The 22,454-nt window shown below is 40.0% G+C and overlaps 2 protein-coding genes and 1 non-coding gene across 4 annotated transcripts; all 3 read right to left on the bottom strand.

Annotated features, from left to right (window-relative positions):
* Nucleotides 1-683: 683 nt before the first annotated feature.
* LOC122881025 (ATPase family AAA domain-containing protein 2-like) lies at nt 684-16,296 on the bottom strand. Of its 2 annotated transcripts, XM_044206661.1 has the most exons (30): nt 15,903-16,296; nt 14,326-14,480; nt 13,981-14,036; nt 13,665-13,836; nt 13,366-13,453; nt 13,138-13,219; nt 12,687-12,851; nt 12,376-12,496; nt 11,946-11,960; nt 11,377-11,478; nt 10,947-11,055; nt 10,488-10,603; nt 10,007-10,181; nt 9,619-9,707; nt 8,674-8,833; nt 8,402-8,492; nt 7,897-8,074; nt 7,593-7,729; nt 7,229-7,361; nt 6,738-6,924; nt 5,880-6,065; nt 5,560-5,695; nt 4,968-5,164; nt 4,604-4,763; nt 4,318-4,440; nt 3,328-3,468; nt 2,496-3,206; nt 2,140-2,273; nt 1,324-1,452; nt 684-896 (listed from the first exon to the last, which is right to left on the bottom strand). In XM_044206661.1, the coding sequence occupies exons 1-30, from the start codon at nt 16,098-16,100 to the stop codon at nt 864-866; spliced, it is 4,479 nt and encodes a 1,492-aa protein (XP_044062596.1). In that variant the 5' UTR covers nt 16,101-16,296; the 3' UTR covers nt 684-863. The 2 variants fall into 2 exon arrangements, with proteins under 2 accessions (XP_044062596.1, XP_044062597.1); XM_044206662.1 differs by lacking the exon at nt 11,946-11,960 and having other exon boundaries at nt 15,903-16,295.
* LOC122882331 lies at nt 6,420-6,554 on the bottom strand. The gene has a single exon (XR_006379344.1). It is a non-coding gene; the product is annotated as a small nucleolar RNA SNORA5 (small nucleolar RNA).
* Nucleotides 16,297-16,648: 352 nt separating the features above from the next.
* Nucleotides 16,649-22,000, bottom strand: psma2a (proteasome 20S subunit alpha 2a). Its single transcript, XM_044206664.1, has 8 exons — nt 21,851-22,000; nt 21,240-21,316; nt 20,591-20,723; nt 19,724-19,846; nt 19,525-19,606; nt 19,082-19,155; nt 17,835-17,892; nt 16,649-17,725 (listed from the first exon to the last, which is right to left on the bottom strand). Exons 1-8 carry the CDS (start codon nt 21,889-21,891, stop codon nt 17,609-17,611), a joined length of 705 nt encoding a protein of 234 aa, XP_044062599.1. The 5' UTR covers nt 21,892-22,000; the 3' UTR covers nt 16,649-17,608.
* Between the last annotated feature and the right edge of the window lie 454 nt (nt 22,001-22,454).

The following is a 22,454-nucleotide window of genomic DNA, read 5'->3' as shown; positions in this document are numbered from 1 at the left end:
CTGATAAATACATCCCAGACACAGAAACTGAACTCTATCACAGATAAATAAAGTAGCACTTATTTCACCGTGCATCATAAAGAAAGGACTTAGGTTGTTAGAGAGAGACTAAAAGAAAATGGTCAAAAATGATGCAGTCTATAAAATGGGTCAGACCTCAAAAACCCTGGCTCCTACATATCCCATAATGCAACTCAAATTTATCTTTTGTTAGAGTTATGTCAAGTGATCTCACTTGAGTAGTTTTCTCAGATTTGACAGTTACTCCACAGCCACAGACATTATACAACTGTTTTCCCACTTTGTGTAGAACTCCTCTTGAATAGTAAACTGATTTTGGTTTTAATAAAATTATTAATTATGGGAGCTAAGACAGGGATGCATGTTAATTCTTTCTTCACTGTGGTTTTCTCAGCCAGTCCAGGCTTCAATCATTTCAGTTACAAATGTGTTTTTTCATGTTTCAAGCACAGCATGTAACAAAATAACTATTGGGAGAAAAAACACTTTCTACTACAAATCCCCTACACACTGGTGGCCAAGAGAATCAGGGATTGCTAAAAGTTATGGCAAAGGTCACACTATGCTGCTATGACACGATTCTTCACAAATTGTAGCATTTTCTAGTTTTACACTTCTAGTCAGTCTAAATCTTGAGCACACAAGGAGCCACACAATGATACTTAGAGGAAAACAATTTAATTAAATATAAACAAAGGAGGTAATACAAAAATGTTGCTAACGCACAAATAGAGGTGCCTGTAGGTTTCTATGAAAATAGAACCAATGTTTGTATATTTACACAGCTAAGAGGATGATGAGCATAGTAATTAAAAAATGGTCACATTGTTCTTGTGGAAAAGTCAACAGAAGTCTTCAATCTCTTGTTCCAACTCCTAATCAAATGAGAAGACCAGGAAAGGACAATAGATTAGAAACATTAAAGTACTTTGGGCAAAATTAACCATCTACTGTATGTAAAAACCATTAAATATAAATTTTATTAATACTTAATAACGCTGGCAATGTTCTATGATAAGCCTTCAAGTTATCATCATTACCTTTCATTCCTCTTCAATAACATCGCAATAATTAAATATGAGAAAACAGGAAAATCAAAAGCGTCCTCTACCACAGACGTTTTGACTCATAGCAGGAAAAGCACAGGTGTAACTAGTAACACTAATGATGAGGTGTGTCAAGACCCTGCTGTTGGGCTCACAGGCTTACTGACAGCCATCGTTAAAGCTATTAGTTACACCTTTGCTTTTCCTGCTATAAGTCAGAATATCTGCAGTAACATCAGCACAGTCCAATACTAACCTGTAGTAGTGCCGTTTTGTTGTAGTCTCGTCTGTGTCTATAGATGCTCTGGCAAAGCAGAGCATAGAGTTTCTCCAGCTTGTAGACCTCGTAGCCTTCAGTCTTGATCACTGCTCTCTCCAACAGCTCCTGAAGAGATGAGGAAGAAAGGCAAGAGAAAGAGGAATGACATGCAGATTACATTTTGAGTTGTCAAACTTCATACCCTCCTGTGGAGAAAAAGCCCAAGAGTACAGGATGGAGGAAGGACAAAGCAAACAAAGTAGCTTGGTCTTGTCATCAGTTTGTTTTTGTGGTATATATATATATATATATATATATATCCCACTAGAGTAAGATATACAAAATGTATATTTGATTTCAATTCACCTTCTCATCCCCCAAATACAAAGACGCACACTGTTTATCAAATATGTTGATTCCCATCCCTCCCACCCATAGGATTACAGAATGAATTTAGGTGAAGAAGAGAAAATATAATAATAAAATCAATTGTATTAATTACTCAAACAAAAGAAAGGAGGAAAAAAAGATAAGGGAGGGGGAGGAGCTCACTACTGTAATAGGACATTTATGGGTTCCACCACCCTACTCTTTATCAAGGGGTTCCCTTGAGTTTGTATTTCATTTTTTTTCTAGTTTTAAGAAATACATAACATCTTTGACCCAATAAGAAACGGGCAGAGCAGCGCGTTGCTTCCATTTTAAAGGGATCAAACGTCTCGCAAGGAGTGTTTGTCGTCAGTTTTTTTAGGGCTTCAATGAGTAAAGTCAAGATGCAGAAAACCCATCTGACACCCACAGTATCCCACACACCTTTAATTTGTCTCTGTCCACCACCAGAGGAGGAGTTTCCTTGTCCAGGATCTGCAGAGCTTTGTCCACATCGATCATCTGCTGCTGCAGCACAGCGTTCTTTAGAGCCCGAGTCATGCGCCTCACGCCCCGCTCTGAGACACAAAATACACGGACAAAGCGTTTAGACACTAATAGATGGCAGTCTGCTGACGCATTCACTCTGAAACATTGTAATTGCACCTTGCTCTCTAGAAACACTGTCTTTCTTTAGCTAAGGATTTAGTGGATTTAAGGTCTGCATTTCTCTTGATATTTTCTCTACACTTTAAGTTAAAGAGCCAAGCTTTAAGTGTAAATCAGCGTTAATATCAAACCTGTGCCTGTGTCCTCCTCTCCTCTGACAACTGCAGAGGCATCTGTGGTTGAGGTTTCTGTTGCTTCCACCTCCATTGGTTCAGCATGGCTGTTCTGCTCTGCCTCCCCTACAGTAACTACCTTGTTGTTCTGGTCATCTGCCTGCATTACAGTTTGACATTTATCAGTCTCAGTTTCTCTCAGCATTTCGCTATTAGTTTCACCACTTTCCTCTGTGTTGGATTGTCCCTGGGTATCTCCTTCTGTCTTAGTGTGGCTGTCCTTGTTAGTGTTCACTGAAATTGTTTCACTGTTCTCATTTCCTGCCTTTGTCAACACTTTGTTGCTTTCCTCTGACTGTCCTGGTTGATCTGTGACAGCTTTATCCATCTTTTCTTTGTTTTCTGGTTTCCTTATTTCACACAGGATAACCTTGTCTTTAGCAGCTTGACTCCTCTCCTCTCTTCTCTCCTGACTGTCCTGCTCCTTCACAGTGGGCCCAAAACTACCTTCCTGAGCTGGTACCATCTGATCCTCCACTCTTACAGTCCGCTCATCACACTCTGCTCCTCCTCCCTTCTCAACCTCCTCCTCCTCATCATCCCCATCTTCCTCTTCCTCATCAGTCCCCAAGTGTGTGTCATCTCTGGACATGTAAGGAGAGGAGGAAGACTTCTTCTTTGCATAGACGCCAGCGGACCAGCGACTCTTCCGCCTTTTCTTCTTCTGGGCTGGAGGAACAAAAGGGGAGAAGGATTTTTTGTGCTAATTTATTGTGAAGTAAATAATTTCATTTTTGTTATCTACAGTAGTCTTTATGTGAGTTTTTAGGCAATGTAACAGCAGAGGCACTTGTATTGGGAGTAACTGCAGTTGTGGGTCCAGCCGGCTCTCTTTGTGGGGTCATGTCAGTGATCTTGGCTTCAGCAGGAGGTTTGGACTGTTTGGGAAGGACGTGGTAGAAGGAAGGAGCAAACCGGACAGTGGAGCAATCTGATGTAATCAAAAAAAGAAAGCACAATGCTTTTTTGTCATTTTACACCTTTGTAATACTGTTTTCGTCCACCTAAACAAACTATGCATTCTGAAACATAAGTTCTAGTTTAAGTGGATGCAAATGCCTTGGATTAAATCACAGCTGAGTTGTACTTGAGAAGTGCATACCTGCCAACAAGCCAGTTTTCACTGGGTTTCTCCCGTATTTCAAGGCCATCTCCCAGCACCCTCCCATTACGTTCTTTCTCCCGGGAAACTCCCGTAATTTGCATGGCCTTCAAACTTAAGAATAATCGTGATACATGTATCCAAGTTTTGTATGTTTGTCTTACGTCACCCAAGTTGCCAGTACATACAATTTCAACCCATCTGTCACCGCAACCTGGCAACCCAAAACCCACAACCCGGCAACCCAAAACCCACAACCCGATCTTAAGGGCGTGTGCGCAGCTGCTCTCTGCGCAAGCAGATGGGCGATCATGAAAAAAAACCCAAACGCCTGTATTTTGAAACCTAAATGTTGGCAAGTATAGAAGTGGGTAAGAAATACACAAGCTAAAGTCTGTGAGAAGTTGAGTGACTTAAATGACAAAATAGGTGAATACGGAAACTGAAATGGAATATAGTAGTATCAAATTAAAAGCATACACTTAGTGCGGGATGCTTCATAAAAAAGGTTCTCAAAATTAGCCACTAAATATTAGTCACTGACCCTTGGGTAACTAAAGTGATCTACACTGGTTAATATTTTAAAACTGGGCTCACACAGAATGTCAGTGTAATCCCTGAAGCTACGGAATCTATCCTAACTATATGCATGTATACACGCATACACACAGCATTCACCTCTTGTGCTGCGTGATGCTTTGATCTCCTCACAAATCTTCTCAAAATCTTCATCCAGTTCATCTCTGATGATAGCATGGACGGTGTCTTTCAATGCACATGCTCTGTGTCGGATCTGACGGTCTGGAGGAAATACACATACAAACAAATTCATACAGAAATGAGCAAAAAAGCAAGTTTTATGTTCAAACAGTTGCATTGTACTAATCGGTTGCTGTAAGTATTACTACGGTATATGTTCTCCGTGAGCATGGCGAGTATGTTTTTTGCTGTTCACTGTGTGTACCTGAGGGGTCCCTGTCTGGGTTGTATTCAAGGGCATTCTGACAGATGAGATCCACGTCTTGAAGGAACTCTTTGACTGACCCATACTGATGGAGGTCGATCTTAGAGAGAACTGTTGACAGGTCCATGGGTTTCTTGATCACCTCAGCATAATCTGGCACCTCAAACACATGACAAAGAGGCTGCTGTGAGTACATTGGGAAAAGGGATCAAACTCAACGCTGGATAGAATGATGGATGAAGGCAGACAGTACAACAAAAACAAACCCATTGGAGTAACGACATTATTCAACAGTGAGTCAGCCTCAAGTAAAACTTAATCAGGGAATAGAATATGAGACAATAGAATATCACGGAACAGCTACCTCTTCTAAATCCACAGGCTTTGTAAAAGCCTTGAAGCGTTTATCTTGGGAAAGGCGGTTGGTGACATCGCGCAGGAAGAGGCGGAGCTCCCTAAGGGTATCTTCCTCCTGCTCCTCCAATCGTTGGGTCTCCTCTTCTGTCAGCTGACGTAGGAGAGGTGGAGGGGCGACAGGAAGCACCTCCAATGCATGGAGCACTGAAGAAAGTGGAAGGTTGAGAGACGCACAAAGTGAGAAGCGAACTGAACCAACTGAACAGACGTTACACAATGTAACTGCGGGATTTCCACTATCAAACAGTCCATTTTACTCATGAATGAAGACATTCTTGTGTGTCACACTTCTACACCTATTAGTGTTTTCCATTGAGCTGGTGGATGTTCCACTCATATTCACTAAAAATAAGCTTCTGAGTAACATTTATTCATACTATTTTATTTTATTCAAATAATTTGCTTTATTCCATAAGGACGAGTATGAACCCTGAACAATGCTATGCTGACCCTGAGTTTAAGACGTACTACAGCCCACTACAGATCACACAAAGCTAGCTTAGATCTGTATTTTATTACTACACTCATCTATTTCTTACCAGCTTTCTTTTTTGAGACGGGGGCCTTGGAAGCCTGATTCAGGAATAGATCCTCAAAGAAGTTTCTTCTTTCTTTGCTGGTGGGGACCTGGACATGGAAAACCTCTCCGTACTCCACCCGAAACAACTCCTGCACCTGAGAGAAGAATGGTGAGAGATGAGAGAGGTCTTGTAGATGAGTATTGTGTCTATCTGTCAGAGAGAATCCTTTTATATTCAAGAAAATTAGATGCACTGACATCTTATTTTCACCTTTTTTTAAACACTGTGCTCTAATGTTTTACCACTAAGTCAACAGTGTATCACTCTTCTTTCCATACCTCCATGCTGAGTTGGTCATAATTCAGGCTGCACGTAGCCAGAAGTAGTATAGGAGCAAAGGCAGGGATGGAGCTGAGCAGGCTAAGGAAGGTGGCTCTTAAGGCTGGACCCACTGTCTCCCACCACTGTCCGATGTGAGGGATGTACAGGATACTGGGAGAGGTCCGCTTCGCTTCAACAAAGATCTGCAGAACATGCAAACATTAATATATGGTATGGATAGTTTCACATAAGATGGGCATCAATATGACAGGGGATAATAAAGGCTAAATGCATAAATCAAAAGGCATAATGAAACCAACTATTTTGACAATTAATAATAGTTTAAGGCATTTTAAGCAAAGTACAAACACACACACAAAAAAAATAAAAATAATAATCCCTTTCTAGGTTACAGCCTCTCTCAAAAGTGAGGATTTGTTTGATTTTATCCATTTCACTGAATACTTTTGGTTTTTTTGACTACTGGTCCAGACATCACTTTTGGTAACGTGACGGCTCATTCACCTCTGCCACGATCATGGCTCTTTCATACGACTATTTGTCTGTAGTACATATTTATCCCCACTGCCCATGATGTAAGGAGGTGGGGCCCATGAACTACAGTCTATGTGGCAGCCATTTTGGCCAGTGTAGTCCACTGAAAAGAACACACTGAATTTGACAAGGCTGCAAGAGTAGAGACAACCTCTAGTTTATCCCAGTTCTGTGCTAGGCCTGATATTTTGGATCTTGGGTCTGTTTAAATGTACATGACCCAACCTGAAGACATCTTATGAGTTGTTATATGTCACTAAATGTGTACATAAATAATCATTTACCAGTGTTTTTATTTTGAATAGTGGTATCTCATTTACCTGAGCACAAGTCTCCTCCGGTGCAGTTGCGCTGGCTCCAAACAGCACAGCCATGTCCAGTGTGTACACGGTGAATTTCTCCAGAGCGTGGAGGACAGCAGGAGCCAGGTGGGCACTCTGACCTGAACCTGGTCTGCCCTCCAACAGCAGCCTGGGACGGTAGGAGGTCGGGTGGCTCAGCACACTTCTGCACAAGGAGAGATGACAGAGACACTGCGATGGGTAAAGTGGTAGGAACATTCAGATAACTTTTCAAGAGCTCATTAATTTGCCTAAAAGATTTGGGTCAGTGGGAAACCAGACAGCTCACAGCACTTCTTAAGTAAAGCAAAGATAAAGAGAATAAAAGTAAGACAACTACAAGACCCAATCAACCGTGTTTTAAATTATGTGAAATAATATTTATTAACAAAAAACAGTAATATGTGAAAGAATGAGAAAGCAAATGAACCCCCTGCATAACATCCCTTCCTGAATGATGGCAAACCAACCTGTTGAGGTTTAGGAGTCCCTTAGCAGCAGGTGTTTTGAGTTGGGAGTGAGAGGTCTGTCCATTGGAGAGGACTTCTGAGTCCTCATCCTCACTGAACATCAGATCATCCTCAGTCACACCACAGGCCACATCTGGAAATAAACACACACACACAAACACAATACAGCAGTTACTCCTGATGCCCCAAAAGAGGTTGGTAAATGAACAATCAATCTAAGTATGTTCTCTTCTGTAATTACTTATGGACAAAAGGGAAATTCATTTGTTAAATTAAAGAATGCATGACCATGAAAAGAACAAATGAGCACCAGAATAAATTAATGCAAAACAGAGAAAGTGAAAAAGATGAAGCAAGACTGCACCTTGTTCTCTCTTCCTCTTTAAGCCCTGCTCAGCATGTGGGAACACTCTGCTGACTGTGTGGAGGATGTTCTGCAGGGCGGCGCTCAGCAAAGGACAAATGGCAGGTATCAGGGACTTGGCTGGTGACACCACTGCCCTAAGAATCACAATCAGCATCATATTTACCTAAGAACCATATGCAAGAACCAAACACTGGAAATGTAAAATTAATTAATTTTACATTTAAATTAATATTTACACTCAAAAAAAAAAAAAAAAAGACAGCACTATATAAATAATTCACTATAGTTATTTTGGTTATACCTCTGGGCAGCAGGTACCATCTTGGACATGGCGGACATAAAGTCTTTGTTTGTGATAGCGATGGAGTTGACATCAAGCACAAGTTTCTGTGATGAGGAGTAGATTTGCGGGTAGCGACGCCGCAGTGCACACAGGGCAGCCTCTGAACACACTGCTTTGATGTCTGCGCCGCAATAACCTGGCAAGCAAAGAGAAACAGATTGTTATAACTTAATCAGTATACAATCTGCGGTTGGAGGTGTACAAAACAATGCGTTTCCTGTGTAAATGATCTGAATGGAGATCATTTTGGTTCTGAGACACAGGTTTTGTCCTGGGCTTGTACCAGTATAATTTCCAGTAGATGTTGCACTTAAAGAATAAAAATGGCTTTTTTGATGTTTATACCAAAGATTGACATTTTTAATCAAATGCAACTGTTATCTGTACTGGGGAAGTTTAAAAAGATGTTCATTTTTCAAGCTGTTAGGGACCACTGTTTTTGCATCATTGTATGCAAACATACCAACACATTTTTCTGCCAATTCTTCCAGAAAAGTGTCAGAAGGGGGTGGAGTCCACTGTCTGGTATGGATCTTCAGAATGTCCTTTCTCGCCTGCCATACAAAATAAGATCACAGCATTTCAAGTTCAGGTCCAACATTTGCGAGCTGAAAGCCTTTTACCGTTTCAGCCCAAAATCATTTAAGTGCGCTCAGAATTGTCTGCAACCCACGTGTCAATTTTCTCTTTTATTATCTCTGCTGAGCATTATAAAGGGCATCTACAGTTTCTCACCTCTCTGTCTGGCAGACCGAAGAGGAACTCTCTGTCGAAGCGCCCTGGTCTTCTCAGAGCTGGGTCAATGGAGTCCAGTCTATTTGTAGCTCCAATCACAACAACCTCTCCTCTAGCATCTAATCCATCCATAAGAGCCAACAGGGTCGACACAATGGAACTATAGAGACAGAAAAAGACCAAGATTACGTTTTCTAACTAGTCAACACTATCTCCCGGTAACAAATAGAATATAACTGCAGTGCACTGAGCCAAATTCATTATGTTGGATTGTAGTCACGACTATATCAAGGTCACAGATTTAGTCCTTGTAACAGGACAGTATCATAGTATCCTTGAAAAAAAGATAGTGAACTCCCACATTCCAATTGAAAGTTGCAGTAGCTACTTTCTTTTCCTGATACATACAAGATCTCTAATGAAGAAATTAGGATTCAAACATGCTACTACAATAAATGTGCAATTGTTCAAAACAATTTATATTCTTAAAGAAGCTTTATTTTCTGATTGGTCACCAATCGCCTCAATAGTCAAGCCACAAATGATTTGTGTGTGTGAGGTTTTTACAAGAATGTTACAACAGACAGATTCAAGGGTTGTATACCTTATTTGTTATCAAAGGGAGAAGTGTTTGTGTAGCTGCAGCTGCATCCAAGTTGTCTCAAATTCCAGGTGGTGCACAACATTAAGCATGACGTTTGACAGCTGCATCATTCTGGTGGCAATCATGTAATGCTGGTTATGTGATTGTTCTCATGTGAAGCATAATTTAGGCTTATGAGGGTCAACGCTAAATGCTGACTAAGATGGATTATTTTATTTTATTTATTTTTGCGAAATCTGGCAGCCATTTCTGGCAACCCACTCTGTACATTTTACACTCACTAACCTCAGTACAATCACCATACATGTACTGCACAAAGTAAGAACAGGAGTGCTGCTCACCTGTGGATCTGGTCCTGACGGCTAGACCTGACTGGAGCCAAACCATCAATCTCATCAAAGAAGATGATGGACGGACGCATCTGGTATGCCTAGAAACAATTCAATAGGAATTCAGTCAGTTACAGATTGCATTATCTTTAGACGTGATACTTGATAATGTAGAGGCATTAACTTATTTTATTCTAATCTACAAGTTAACGTGTCAAAATATAGTATATAAAAATAGTGTTAGCTTTTACAATAAATGTTTTCTGATATTCTTTGTTGATGGCTTTCTTTTGTTAACAGGAACCAATCACACTTGAGTGGGGGTGGGGGGGCGGGGCTGACGATGACTGTCCATCCATCCCAAAAAGTACGTGGTATGTTGATTGGTAGTTCAGTTTACCTGATCAAAAAGCAGTCGTAGCTGTCTCTCAGATTCTCCCACCCACTTACTGAGACAGTCAGCTCCTTTCCTCATGAAGAAAGACACCTTTCTTTCCCCCTGACTGCACTCATTGGCCAGCGCTCTGGCTACGAGGGTTTTCCCTGTGCCTGGAGGACCGTAAAATAGACAGCCCCTAAAGATAAGAGAAATATGACGAAGAACAAGATTTCATTAGGGTTTAACTGGCACTACAATCCAACCAAAGCCTAAGGGAGTGGGAGCCTCATATTAGTGGTCTTCACTGATATAAGAGAAAATTCCAGCTTTTTTCCAACTTGGGATGTTGGGTTTATAACTTATTTGACAGCAAAAGTCTGTTCTTTTTGGGTGTTTCTTAAAATAATACTTACAGTAAATGAGATATTGAGTCACAGAATGTAAAATAAATGCTAAACTATATTATCACATTTTATCTTCTCAACAAACACACATTGCTTACCTGGGAGGCTGTATCTTGAACCTCTCAAAGACTTCTGGGTAGAGGAGAGGGAAGACCACCATCTCCTTCAGCGCTGAGATGTGTCTGCTCAAACCTCCAATGCTTTCAAACCGCACCTGGATGACAAATAGTGTTATGTTTAGATTGTTTTCTCATAATACTACTACTACTGCCCTATTAATGTTTCATCTCTATCTTTGACCTACAAACTGTCCAATCTTCCATTCATCAGTATTGTATTAGCAGGAATACAAGATTTTGTTTTTCTCCTCAGTAATTACCATTAAAAAAAATGGAGTAGGCTTACAGTCTACTGTATTTTTAACAAAACACCCTGAAGTGCTAGATTAAAGGTCAGTGCAGTAACATTTACCCTCGTGTCAACACATGTCTCTGTTTATCAGACTATTTTGGGCATCTCTCTGTGTTTGCGTCTATCCATTTATCAATGCAGCTTACCGTCCTGTCTATGTGCATGGGGTCCACATCAGCAAGGCTGGCTCCAATCTTCATCCTGTCCTTGTGGATCCCCAGCAGGTCTTCTTTCGCAAGGTTCATAGGCAGACATCTGCAGGAAAAACATGGAAAACATTAGAAAAAAGCTTTCAGATTCATTTTCTGGCAGTTTTACTTTGCTAAAATAATACAGATTTATTATAGATAGAAGAGTTATCTATTCATCCACCTTCACATGAATTAAGAGAGAAATTAATAAAACAGTGACAAACTTTTTGGTTGAAATTGGTTAACCTATTGTAATTATTGTATAGTAGTTACTATTTAATCCTTCTGTCACCCACCTTTGTGTTCCATCTGCTAAAAAAAAAAAAAACACTGCTGTTGTCTACCTGTACCTGTACTGTACGACAGCTGTTGCTGATGCTCTCACCTGTTGACTGACCTGCTCCTGTTCTTACTTCTCCGTCTCTGGAATTGTTCATCGTCTGAAGATGAGGAAGTGGAGTCACTACTGTGGATGGCATGTCTCCTTCTGCAAAGGCAGAAGATGCAGCAACATTATCTCTCTTCCTATCTGTATGTATGTGAGACTATCTGCTTCACAACAAAGAATCCCAATCACATTTAGGTTGGGATTCTTTTTCTTTTGAGCGACTAAAAGATTGTTTTGTTAATGTTGCCCTCAGCAACAAAACTGGAGATAGAACAGAATCGACACTAGTGAGTGAAGTGAAAGCTAACTTTAACGAAACATACCAAGTCAAACAAACAAACAAAAATAAACGCACAACACCATTCTTTGTTGCAAAGTTAAACAATGCTTAAACAATAATTAAGTTCCAGTGGCGTTTAGTTCACCGTCTCAATACTTCAAGCATAGTGTCACCCACATGTGCCACACTATCAACAACCACAGTGCTAGCAAAGACAGACCGTACCCCAAAATCAAACTACAGACTATGAATAAACACCAACAAGAACAAGCAGTGAGGGTCTTACCTCTCAGAACTACTCCTGAGGGTGGGATGAAGAGAATCAGGGGGGGAAAAAAGGAGGAAAAAGAGGATTTTTTTTTGGTAACAGCGGTCAAATTGTGAAGTGACTGGATAAAAAGTTCAGGACAAGCTTTGATAAACCTAACTGAGAGAGAAAAGTGAAAATGTATCTGTTCCAGTGTTATTACTTAAGTTTGTCCTTGTTGCTTCAGTAATAAAGTGTGTGTAACGTGTATTATATATAAACTTAAGAATGATTATGGGTGTGATCCTGTTCTGGATACTGTATTAGTCAGACTACTTTTGTTGACTTCTACAGTAAGATCTAACAGAATTTCACAGGTATTAATCAGACCAGTGTTACTGAGAAAACAGATCCCTCGGCAATGTTTTATTTCTCAGTTTCGGAGTGATGGCTGATCTGTCATACTAACCTGCTGGTTCTTCTCCTGTTGTAGGGGCTCCTGGGGGCCGTGGAGCTGAATCTAAACCTGCGCCTGGTAGGAGACGAGTGGTCCTTGAAGTACATGCTGCGCTTCCTGGGTTCTCTGGGTTCTTAAAAAAAAAAAAATTAAGAAAATGCTGACAGGGGCTTAAGAATTACAGTTGAAACTGAAAACACTAACTGAAAAAAGGCCCTAGTGGAAACGACCTAAATTAGGACTAATTTTTAAGTGTTTCAAGCCTTTCACATGCGGGAATATCTGCCATTTAAACAATATGATGAAGTTGAACAAAGCAGTACCATCCTGTGGGGCCTGGTAGCGAACCACAGTCTTTCGCTGTCTGAAGTCATAACGCCTCTGATTTTCTTCTTCCTCATCCTCGCCATCGTCATCTTCATCATCTTCCTCCTCATCATTTTCTCCATCTTCTTCCTCCTCTTCATCGTGATCATCCTCATCCCCTCCTGTGAATTCGAAAAAAATGTATATATAAATAAAACAAAATGTAAACAATACTACTTTTGATGAAGTTATATAGCGATAGCCCATAGAACTTAAGATGAAGAAAACACACTTGTGTATACAGGTGTTTCTCCTGTCTTTAGTGTGCCTTGTAGTAACTTGAGGTCTCAGGTGTATAAAACTCAGAATTAATTTTCTCCAGAACTGGATGGAACCCAGACCAGCATGCTTTTTACGGTATTCCCCGGCTATGTACCTGAGGTGCTTATTAAACCTAATCCATCTCACCTTGGTTCTCCTCCTCTGTGTCTTTACTCTCCACATTCGTCCTCAGAGAGCTTCTCATTCTGCCCCTGGTGTACACACCGAGCTGCTCAGAGGAAACAGGTCAAATGCCGATTAATTCACTGTTTTGAAGCTTGTTAGACATTATCAAACAGCAAAGTCACCCGCAGGGTGACACAACGCAATGTAGAGGAAATGTAGAAAAGTCAAGTTTTCTGTGAGGGTTATCACCTCTTCTTTAGTGTCTCTATCTCTGCTCCTCAGTCGACGTCTCATCTTCTGCATGTCGTCCATCTTCTGGAGAACAGCTTCAGCAGTGCTGAGGGACAATCGGAGGAAGAACTTATAAGATTTTATCAAAGTTTATCTCTAATCTAATTACTCATTATTCTATAATCCATACCCAAAGCCCACTGTATATGACAATGTATTTGTTAGATACTACTTAAGGTGATAGATCGGCTTTATTTTGAACTGAAGCAGTGAGGTAAGGAGCCAAAAGGACCTGGAGTGAATATTGCTGAACTCACTTGGTGATGAGGCGGTCGTAAAGCACTGACTGGTTTCGGGAATTCAGTTTGTATCTAGTGATTCGGGAACTACGTCGCACTGAGCGATCCTCCTCTTCCTCCTCTGTATGGCTCTGTAGATTAAAGCGGCTCCTCTTGGGAGTGGATGACCCCTCCACTTCATCTGGAACATCTGGGGCACCAACAGAAAGTTTTTATTAGCTTACTAGTAGTATAGACGCTCCTAAAAATGAAATGCTGCTCAACATACTTTGTGCGCTATATAATTTAAGAGCTTCAGTGTTCTTTGTAAAGAAATGACACTGTGAAGCTGTACCTGCTTGCTGCTTGCCACTGGATGCTTTTCCCTCTCTCTGCAGCCTGGAAGATTTCCTGAAGAGAGGATGGACACATAAAATCAAAAAAGAGTTCCTCATGTTACTTACTATTTTACCATTACAATACAAATGTGCATACTTATGTGCACAAATTTTGCAAAAATGTGAAATACCCCCATATCATGTGATTTACATCTCCTGATATGGCAGGCATATATAAGGAGAAATTATTGCTGGGATAAAAGTTTTTCCCCGACAATGCCACTGCATGAAATGTAAGTCACGTGGCTAGCAGTCAACGTGCAAAATTACCACTATTATTAAATTGAGTGGGCCTGTATTACCTGGTGCAGCATCCTCCAGCCTTGTCTTCATTCACAGGGGAGCTGGTCTTTGGTTCCATGTCAGCAAAAGAGACCTCCAGTTTAACTCTCTGTCCTCGGGTCCTCAGAGAGTGATGGAGACCACTTCCCTCATCCTGCTTCACATCAGCATGTCCCTGGCACAGTCACATTATGAGTTTATAGTTTACGGCACGTATAGAGGCAATGAGTGTGTGCTCGATTGCATTAGAAACTCAAATGAATCATGGGCTGGGATGAAGAATATTTATTGATTAACTTTTAAGTGTGCAAAACGGAAGTGTTACCACTATGACTCTCTCCTTTGCAATCTTTACTGAGTTAAAGGAGTGTGGAGCAAACTGTGCGAGCTCACCGCTATTCACATGTGACATTATCAGTAACCTAATTTATTTCAGTTCATTTGCGACTGCTTTAGCATATTTGGATTTGAAATTCTATTTTACAATTTGTAAATGTTCATGCGACACATACTTACATTTCAAACATGAACTTTCCTTAGCAGAATATGTGTGGATTATTCATTTAAAATAAATATTGTTTTTTCTATCTATGAAAAAATAAAATAAAAAAATCATGTGACTGCCAAGACCAGTCTGCTGGGTGGCAGTGACTGTGCAATGATTAGAAAGCTACAGCCTTGCTTTTTATAGTGGCAAATGGGACAATATCTTCTTCAGCCACTAAGCAACTATCTGCCTATGGGTGCTGCTGCTGACCACCATCTCTGCAGGCACTTTGTTGAAACGCTTGTAATGTGTTTCAGAGGGTGTGTTGTTTATGGATTAGAAATTAGGTCCTAAAAGTAAGCAAAACCAATTTACTCTCAGTATATACTAGTTTATGATGAATATAACTTGACATCCATGTCAATTGAGGTCAAGGTTAATCCTACAGAAAACTGCTCTGCAGTCTGTTTTACAAAATAGTGCCTCTGTGACAATTTAGGTTACAGTCTATTAAGCACATTTAGTCATTTAATTTCGATTATGAAGTAACAGATAAGTCTGAGATAAAGCTTACTGAATGACTGAGTTAATCAAAGAATGAATTAATAATTGAACAAATCCCTCACCCCCTCCAATCAACCCTCCACCACAACATAGAAGTTACCAAAAGGACACCACCTTGCTAGACAATTAACTTGTGACATCTGGGACGTTTAGCTACTTGACAATCTGGTCTAGTAACCTATAGTATTGTTACATGGCCATAACACATAACACTGAACATTAAACACTACTATGATTTGACTGTGTCATTTTGCCTGTAGGAGTTTATAAATGGTTGTTACACATGAATCAACACAATGTCCAACAGACATGCGAGTTCCAGTAAAATGTTAGTTGAGACTACGGGTGCTAATTCACATAATTTGTCAGTAGCCTTATTGGATGTATTACCTTGGATGCATTAAGTGACAAGCTGACACGGTAATTAGCGACTTAGCTTAGCACGCTAACAAAACTAGCAGAGCAAAGTTGCGTTCAGGGATAATTTATACACCTAGAAAGTGGTGCTGTAGTTATCTAACCAGCTGTCTAGGTGTACATGCTCACATTCGCCGTGTTGTTTTCGAGGCTGCTGAAGCTGTCATCCAGGGTCCGGGAGGACCGGGTGAGCCGGGCGGACTTTCTCTGCGAGGCGGGAAGCAGCGACAGAAACTCGGAGCTTGTATCCAACTCCACCGACCTCCTCTTCGGAGTTGCTGCTACCGGCTCAGCTCCGGCACTGCTACCCCTGCGTAGTATCACCATCTTGACTCCAAACCGACCTTATGAGCACGAACGACGGACAACCTGTCGCTATTCTGCCTTAAAATGCCTAACGTTTACGGTACCGCCAACATGGCACAGACAACGATGATTATCCGCCAACTGACAAGCATGCACAACCTCCTCACTAAACCCTTGATTTCTGGCGCCATAAACGTCATCAGAGGTTATGAGGTAAGAAGCTAATGAGCTACCGCCAGGAAAAATAGATATCTTAGCAAAATTGTAAATTAAGTCAAACTGTAGAAGTAATATTATTTTCTTCACACCCACGACGCAGCGGATTGTAATAGCCATTGTTGTCGTCAATACTATATCAGTCATAGTATTTGTTTAAATATAACATAGGCGGAGGGATATGCATAAAATTTGAAAAGGTGTTCCGGTTGATGTTAGAGCGCGCTCTGCTCCAAACTGCGTACTAGGGCGCGCTCATTATGTACACAAACCATGCACTGGCAGCACATTCATGTTTTAGGTATTTAACAATAAAATTAATAGCATATTAATTTAAAAACACAGAGACACCATCAACTCATCATCTTTTATTGGAATAAGTGACAGATACCAGATGAGAAAATACAAACTCTAGAATTGTTTCTAGCCTGAGAAAAAAAAAAAAAAAAACATTGTGTAAAACTGCTGTACAGGCAACTAGATCCTGAAACATCCTGTAAAATCTCAAAACTTTCCATTGCATCCTCCCTACTTGTGGATCCTCCTTCATGAGGGATCCTCATTCCTGAGGGATACTAATGCGGTGCAGTCAGGAGATTAATGGGAAAAATGTCAATGTTCAGGATGAATAAGTCACCCTCAGAGACCAAAGCTCTTTCTAGTCTCTAATGACTGCTAGCCTTGTTACCATTTTAAATTTTTGCTTTTTGTGCAACAAGAGGCCATTTGTCACAATGGTTACAAGCAATTGAATTTTGACGCATAAAGAAACCGTGCCTGATTTGTAAACCGATAACATTGCCTTTGCAACAGTAATGAGAAATAAGAAAATGTAAGGATTCAATGGAAGATTTGAGATTTCACTCATCACAGCCCACATTCCGATTCATATGCACAGCAGCCAACCGCCACATTGGGTGTGTGTTTGACAACAAAGCCAATTAGTTATGTGATAACGTGAGTTTGCCATCTCACAGCCACGGATTGAGTTTAATCAATGCAGTTTAGCGTGGCAGCCACATTAGCTGCACACACACAAAGGCTGTCACTTTAAGTAAATAGATCTGGGCATAATCTCAAAAACAGGCTGTCTGATTCTGCCAGCTCATCTTAATAATCATGAATATAGTGAAGTAATGGCGGGCATCCTCTCCTGTTTTCAGGGTCGAAACAGTTCGGCTATGACACAATGTGGCCAAACTATCTGAATGACTGTGGTTTACAAAAATGTATCATGCGACTGTTGGCTACTGTGCTGTTATGTCTTTGTTTTGAAATGTGGCCTGAAAGCCCCGTCACCAGGGAGGGTGTGTTCACGCAATGGCTGCCAGGTAGTCTTTCACCTCCGCTGGGGTGAGTCTTTTGAAGCCAGCCTCGTTGCAGATCCCCACCTCAATGTTCTCCTCTGTCATCTGACCCTCAAAGCTCTCCTGAAACACAAAGATGAGCGGAGTGTAAATGACTGATAATAAAAGGGGAAACACACTAACAGTGAAGATAGATTCCATACCTTAGGTACTTTTATAACAAACAACATACCTTCAATGTCAAGATGGCTGTGTGGATGGCATCTTCCAATTCCAGATCATTGTTATACCTGGAGAACAAAAGCAAAGTGGTCATCTAGCAAATCTGTGTAGAGTGCATCAAGTAGAAGAACAGCCCACCCTACCAAACACCTCAACTGTGTACATCCATGGTGTACTGTATGTTACAATTTGAACCCTTTTTAATACAAGACATAAGTGCTAATATGATATAATGAGCCGGGGTGACACCAAATTCACTCCATTTAGGTAACTTGCTGAGAATCGTTGAAATCAGGTTCTACATGCTGGGTCTCATGCAAAACTTAATTACTTTTTAGTGCTTTTCCATAACTGTAGTGAAGCAAATATGATCCTGGCGCATCTTCCCTGTATGCAAATTTAATTGGATAGTAAAGCTCAACCACAGTCTTCAGCCTTGTTTATACATCAAACTGGGGCTTCGATTCTATCGGCACTGACATTTAAAGTACCTTAAACTGTAGAAAGTGTGCATGGTTTTCATGTTTATCAGAAATAAAAGATTCTGTCACTTGTATCCATTCAGACTTTGCTCAAATTGGATTATACTAAAAAACATTAATAACTTTGAATGTATCACTATATCTCTAAAATATACACCTGTGTAATACACCTGTGTTTAGGTGTGTCACAATATCTACTTTTGTTGGACGATAACATTGTCCCAGAAAAAATTGCACTAAACAATATCACTGTCATTTTAAGACCATTTTATGCCACTGATATAATGATAATATATTCACATAATAAAGTAAAACCTTTCAAAGAGCAATGAACTGTTAAGCTGTCTGAGCCTTGCCCATGGCGAAACTCAGTCACAGAGCAGACGACAAGAGGAAATAAGCAGCGCAACCAGAAATCACAGCATAACGTGTCTCAGACTCAGTATAGTTTTTTTCTGTTCATTCGGCTTAGGGGCTGTGGAAAAAAACGCTCAGGCGTTGTGCCCTAGTCTTGTGCGTAGGGAAAACCCTGCTGTTTTTTCTGGTTAAAATGTTGGTGACATTCGTATCCAAATAAACACGCATGTAAACACAACAGGCAATATTGTATGATATATGGACATAACCTTGATAATTTTTGCTGATCTTGATAAGTAAAAGTACCAAGTACCAAGCTCAGCTCATAGATCAAAATCCACATCTATATATTTGCTGTTCCTAACATAATGTTATTCTATTCATTATACAAAAAAAGTCTTTAATTGTAAAATCTTACCTTTTTTCAAGGAATGTTTTTCCATTAACGTAGTTCTTTCCCATGGCTGTGGCTTTCCATGCAAAATATGCACCCTGCCAGTCAGAAACAGAAGAATAAAAATCAGTGTTCAGCACTTTCCAAACAGACAAGATGTGCAACTAAATCCAACACTTAAAGAAAGGATATAACTGTAACAGGTATTGGAAGAGATTAAAAGCACTTAAGCACCCTGACATCTCAGAAACATGAAATTATTATTTTAAGACAATTAATGAGCAGTATTATTATTACTATCATTATTATTATTATTACTATCATTATTATTATTATTATTATTATTATTACTACTACTACAGCAAGGCAGAGTTAGTCTGCTGTCAAATATTAAATAAAACAAAATAATAGTAATTGAAGACAAATATTGTTTTTCAACAAATATGAGCATTAGTAATACAACATACAGAGGGGTCTGACTGGAACAGGTAGGGGTGGTCTTCATCCCATCCAGCTATCAGCAATGAAACGCCAAACGGACGCACTCCACTGGAGGAAAAAACAAAGCAGATTAAATGTAAAAATTCTGACTGAATACATCTTACCTCTGAAATATAAAAAGGTGATGTGTCTATCAGCAGCATGTGTATTAGTGTGTCTACCCACCCAGACTGCGTGTACTCCTGCATTACAGAGGCCACTCTCTGCACAAGCTGGCCTGTGGGGATTGGCTCCTGGTAAACCAGGAAGTACTGTTGTGCCAACTTCCGGGCTCGTCGCACTAAAACCCTGCAAGGACAACACATCTCATTAATTTATCTGTGCATGTGAGGTTCAGTAGCCATTCCAACTCTGGTGCTTCTTTTAGATTTCTCACATACAAAGCCAACAAATTCCTGAATTATGTTTTTATTTTTTATTTTAATCTTGTTTACACAAGATGTGGATATGCTCTGTACTCACAACCCCGAAGAATGAAACTCTTCTCTAAACTCTAAATATTGTGTGTTTGTGTGCACAAGGCATAGCACTAGCTTTAAATGTAACTCACCAACACTAAAAGAAAAATTATCACCTGGGAAAAATCCCACAAGAAACACTTAAGGCTGCCAACTGGCCTCCACTAAAGGTATTTGGTTTCTTATATTACAAATGTCCCTTTTCAGCAAGTGATTCTAAAGTTGTCAGAGCACCAGACATCAACAGCTGTCTGGAAACCAGGATATCAATCCAAAAACGTTACGGTATGCTTTGCAAATTGGTTGTGTAAAATATATTCAATGTGTTAAAGGCTTAAAACATGCAAAGCCCCCAACATATCCATTTAAAATAAACTGGATAAGGCCAGGAATATTGTTGCTTTAGCTGCTAATGAACAATCTAAGCGCAGCCTGGTTTCACATTTTTTCTCCTCTATAGTGCATTTGGAAGCCGTTGGACATCACACAGAAAGATACTTCTTGTCTAAAGTTAGGAAAGAAACCTAAGCTGCTGCCATTCTGTTTTTCTTCCAAACACAGAAAGAATCACCACCTGTAGTCAGGCCCCATGCCGCTGTAGACCATGCCTATGTGTTTAGTGATGGGCTCCACTTTGTGGACACTCTGCTCATCGTACAGAATGGACTTTTGTTTCTTCTCTGTTGCCAGGACAACGCCATTGGAAGCTGAAAATCAAAGAGAATATTGCAATTAGTGTCATCACAAATCCTAACGGACGATGATTGTTTCTAACCAGCTTCAACTATGTAATGTCATATGTATAGCCTTTAAGGATGCTGGTGACTGCTGAGGTTGCTGCACCATGAATGTTACTGCGTATTGACGTGTCTGGATAGAGCGCAAATCCTTCACTATTATGAAAAAAATACTGCCGATGGAAAGGCAAAACTACAGCGTGGTATTACTTTTCCATACTGTATCAGATTTACCAAAGCATTTTGTGTTTTGTTTTTTTCAGGTTTAAAAATTAAAAAACGAATTGTGCACCGCTACCACATTTAGCCTGAAGGCGCACTGCCCTCTGCATTTAATGTGGTTTGTTATCCCATTTAATCAAAACTTTGATCTTAAAGCATTTAACTTATTTTATCAACAATACAATAATCTTCAAAGGCCCGTGGCCAACTTTTGCTCCAAAACCCAAAGTTCAATATGCTCCACTCATCTCCAGGACTCCATACCTTTGATGCCAACTGAGGGAGCTCCGGCTGCTACAGCTGCCAGGGCATATTCAATCTGGACCAGTTTACCCGAAGGGCTGCAGGAAGAAACACACGATGCTGCATTATTATGCTGTGAGGTGGAGGAAAACTAACCTAAACTATAGGAAGATACAACAACTACCGTAGTTTGAAAATCTGATTTAGCGTATAAAGATTAACAAAGACGAAACTGAAAGTAAAAGCTAAAACAACTGACTCATTTGAGCTAATTTAGCTAAGCTAGTCTCTAGAAGAGTCGCGTGTAAAACGGACCTGTTTCGGTCTATTCAGTAATAGGCTCACAAATAAACAAATCTGGCGAGTTTTTATTATTGATATAAGAAGCAAAGAGTTACTTGGCTATTTAATTTAAAAGGCATGTTAGCCGACATGTTAACAGTTAACGTTAGCCGATTCATTACTACCCGGCGATGACAGTGCATCGACTACAACAGCTCTCAAAACCTTCTTTTCCTCTCAAAACGGAAAACCGTGCATACACTTTATCATACTGTCATTCAAAAACAACCTCTACATGCTGCAAGTTTAGACGCCCTTTTCAATTTCAGGACAATTTTGACAAAGTTTACCTAAATGTGGTGAGAGAGAAACTGTAGCCTCGTTCCGCCATCTTGTTCTTGTTCTTCTTCTTCTACTCTGTGTTGGCTGAAGAGTCGCAAACACAGTTAACGGTGTGTACTGCCACCTATTAAACCTCTACTCTGAGTGTCACTAGGCCCTACAAACCAAACAATATTTAGATATAGTAAATATAGAATATAAAATATTATAAAACCAAGTCTGTGGAGTGATAGACCGTACGGCCAAAACTTTAAATTAATCAGTAAAAAAGTAAAACCTCTCCCTCTAATTTTTCTGTGTCTTCCGAAATTGAAATTACACATAATCTGGACTACGGATTTTTTTTTAAATTGTTATAGACCTGAGGGACTGAGGAAGCATATGTTCAAACAAAGGCTATACTTTTTTTTTTACTCTAATGATATATCAGTTTGAATTATCAATTATGTTGGACCAATGCTAGACAATGACAGTAATCTGGTGGTACAATAAGAGAGCAATTAAAAATTGATGTGGGTCTTTTTGTACGTCCACTATCAACTTTAATAATTTAAAACTTAAAAATGATCACATTTGTCCTTTCTTTACTAAGGAAATATACTTTTACATTCT

Source organism: Siniperca chuatsi, linkage group LG9, assembly GCF_020085105.1.
Source record: "Siniperca chuatsi isolate FFG_IHB_CAS linkage group LG9, ASM2008510v1, whole genome shotgun sequence".
Lineage (NCBI taxonomy): Eukaryota > Metazoa > Chordata > Actinopteri > Centrarchiformes > Sinipercidae > Siniperca > Siniperca chuatsi.
This window is presented reverse-complemented; position numbering and strand designations above follow the sequence as displayed.

Coding starts and splice junctions, on each gene's coding strand:
- LOC122881025 (XM_044206661.1), bottom strand. CDS start 16,100: ATGGTGATACTACGCAGGGGTAGCAGTGCCGGAGCTGAGCCGGTAGCA. Junction 7,730..7,896: donor ATGGTACCTGCTGCCCAGAG/GTATAACCAAAA, acceptor TGTGATTCTTAG/GGCAGTGGTGTCACCAGCCA. Junction 3,469..4,317: donor AGCATCACGCAGCACAAGAG/GTGAATGCTGTG, acceptor TGATTACATCAG/ATTGCTCCACTGTCCGGTTT.
- psma2a (XM_044206664.1), bottom strand. CDS start 21,891: ATGGCGGAACGAGGCTACAGTTTCTCTCTCACCACATTTAG. Junction 19,607..19,723: donor CAGGAGTACACGCAGTCTGG/GTGGGTAGACAC, acceptor TTTTTCCTCCAG/TGGAGTGCGTCCGTTTGGCG. Junction 19,156..19,524: donor TGTTCCAGTCAGACCCCTCT/GTATGTTGTATT, acceptor TCTGACTGGCAG/GGTGCATATTTTGCATGGAA.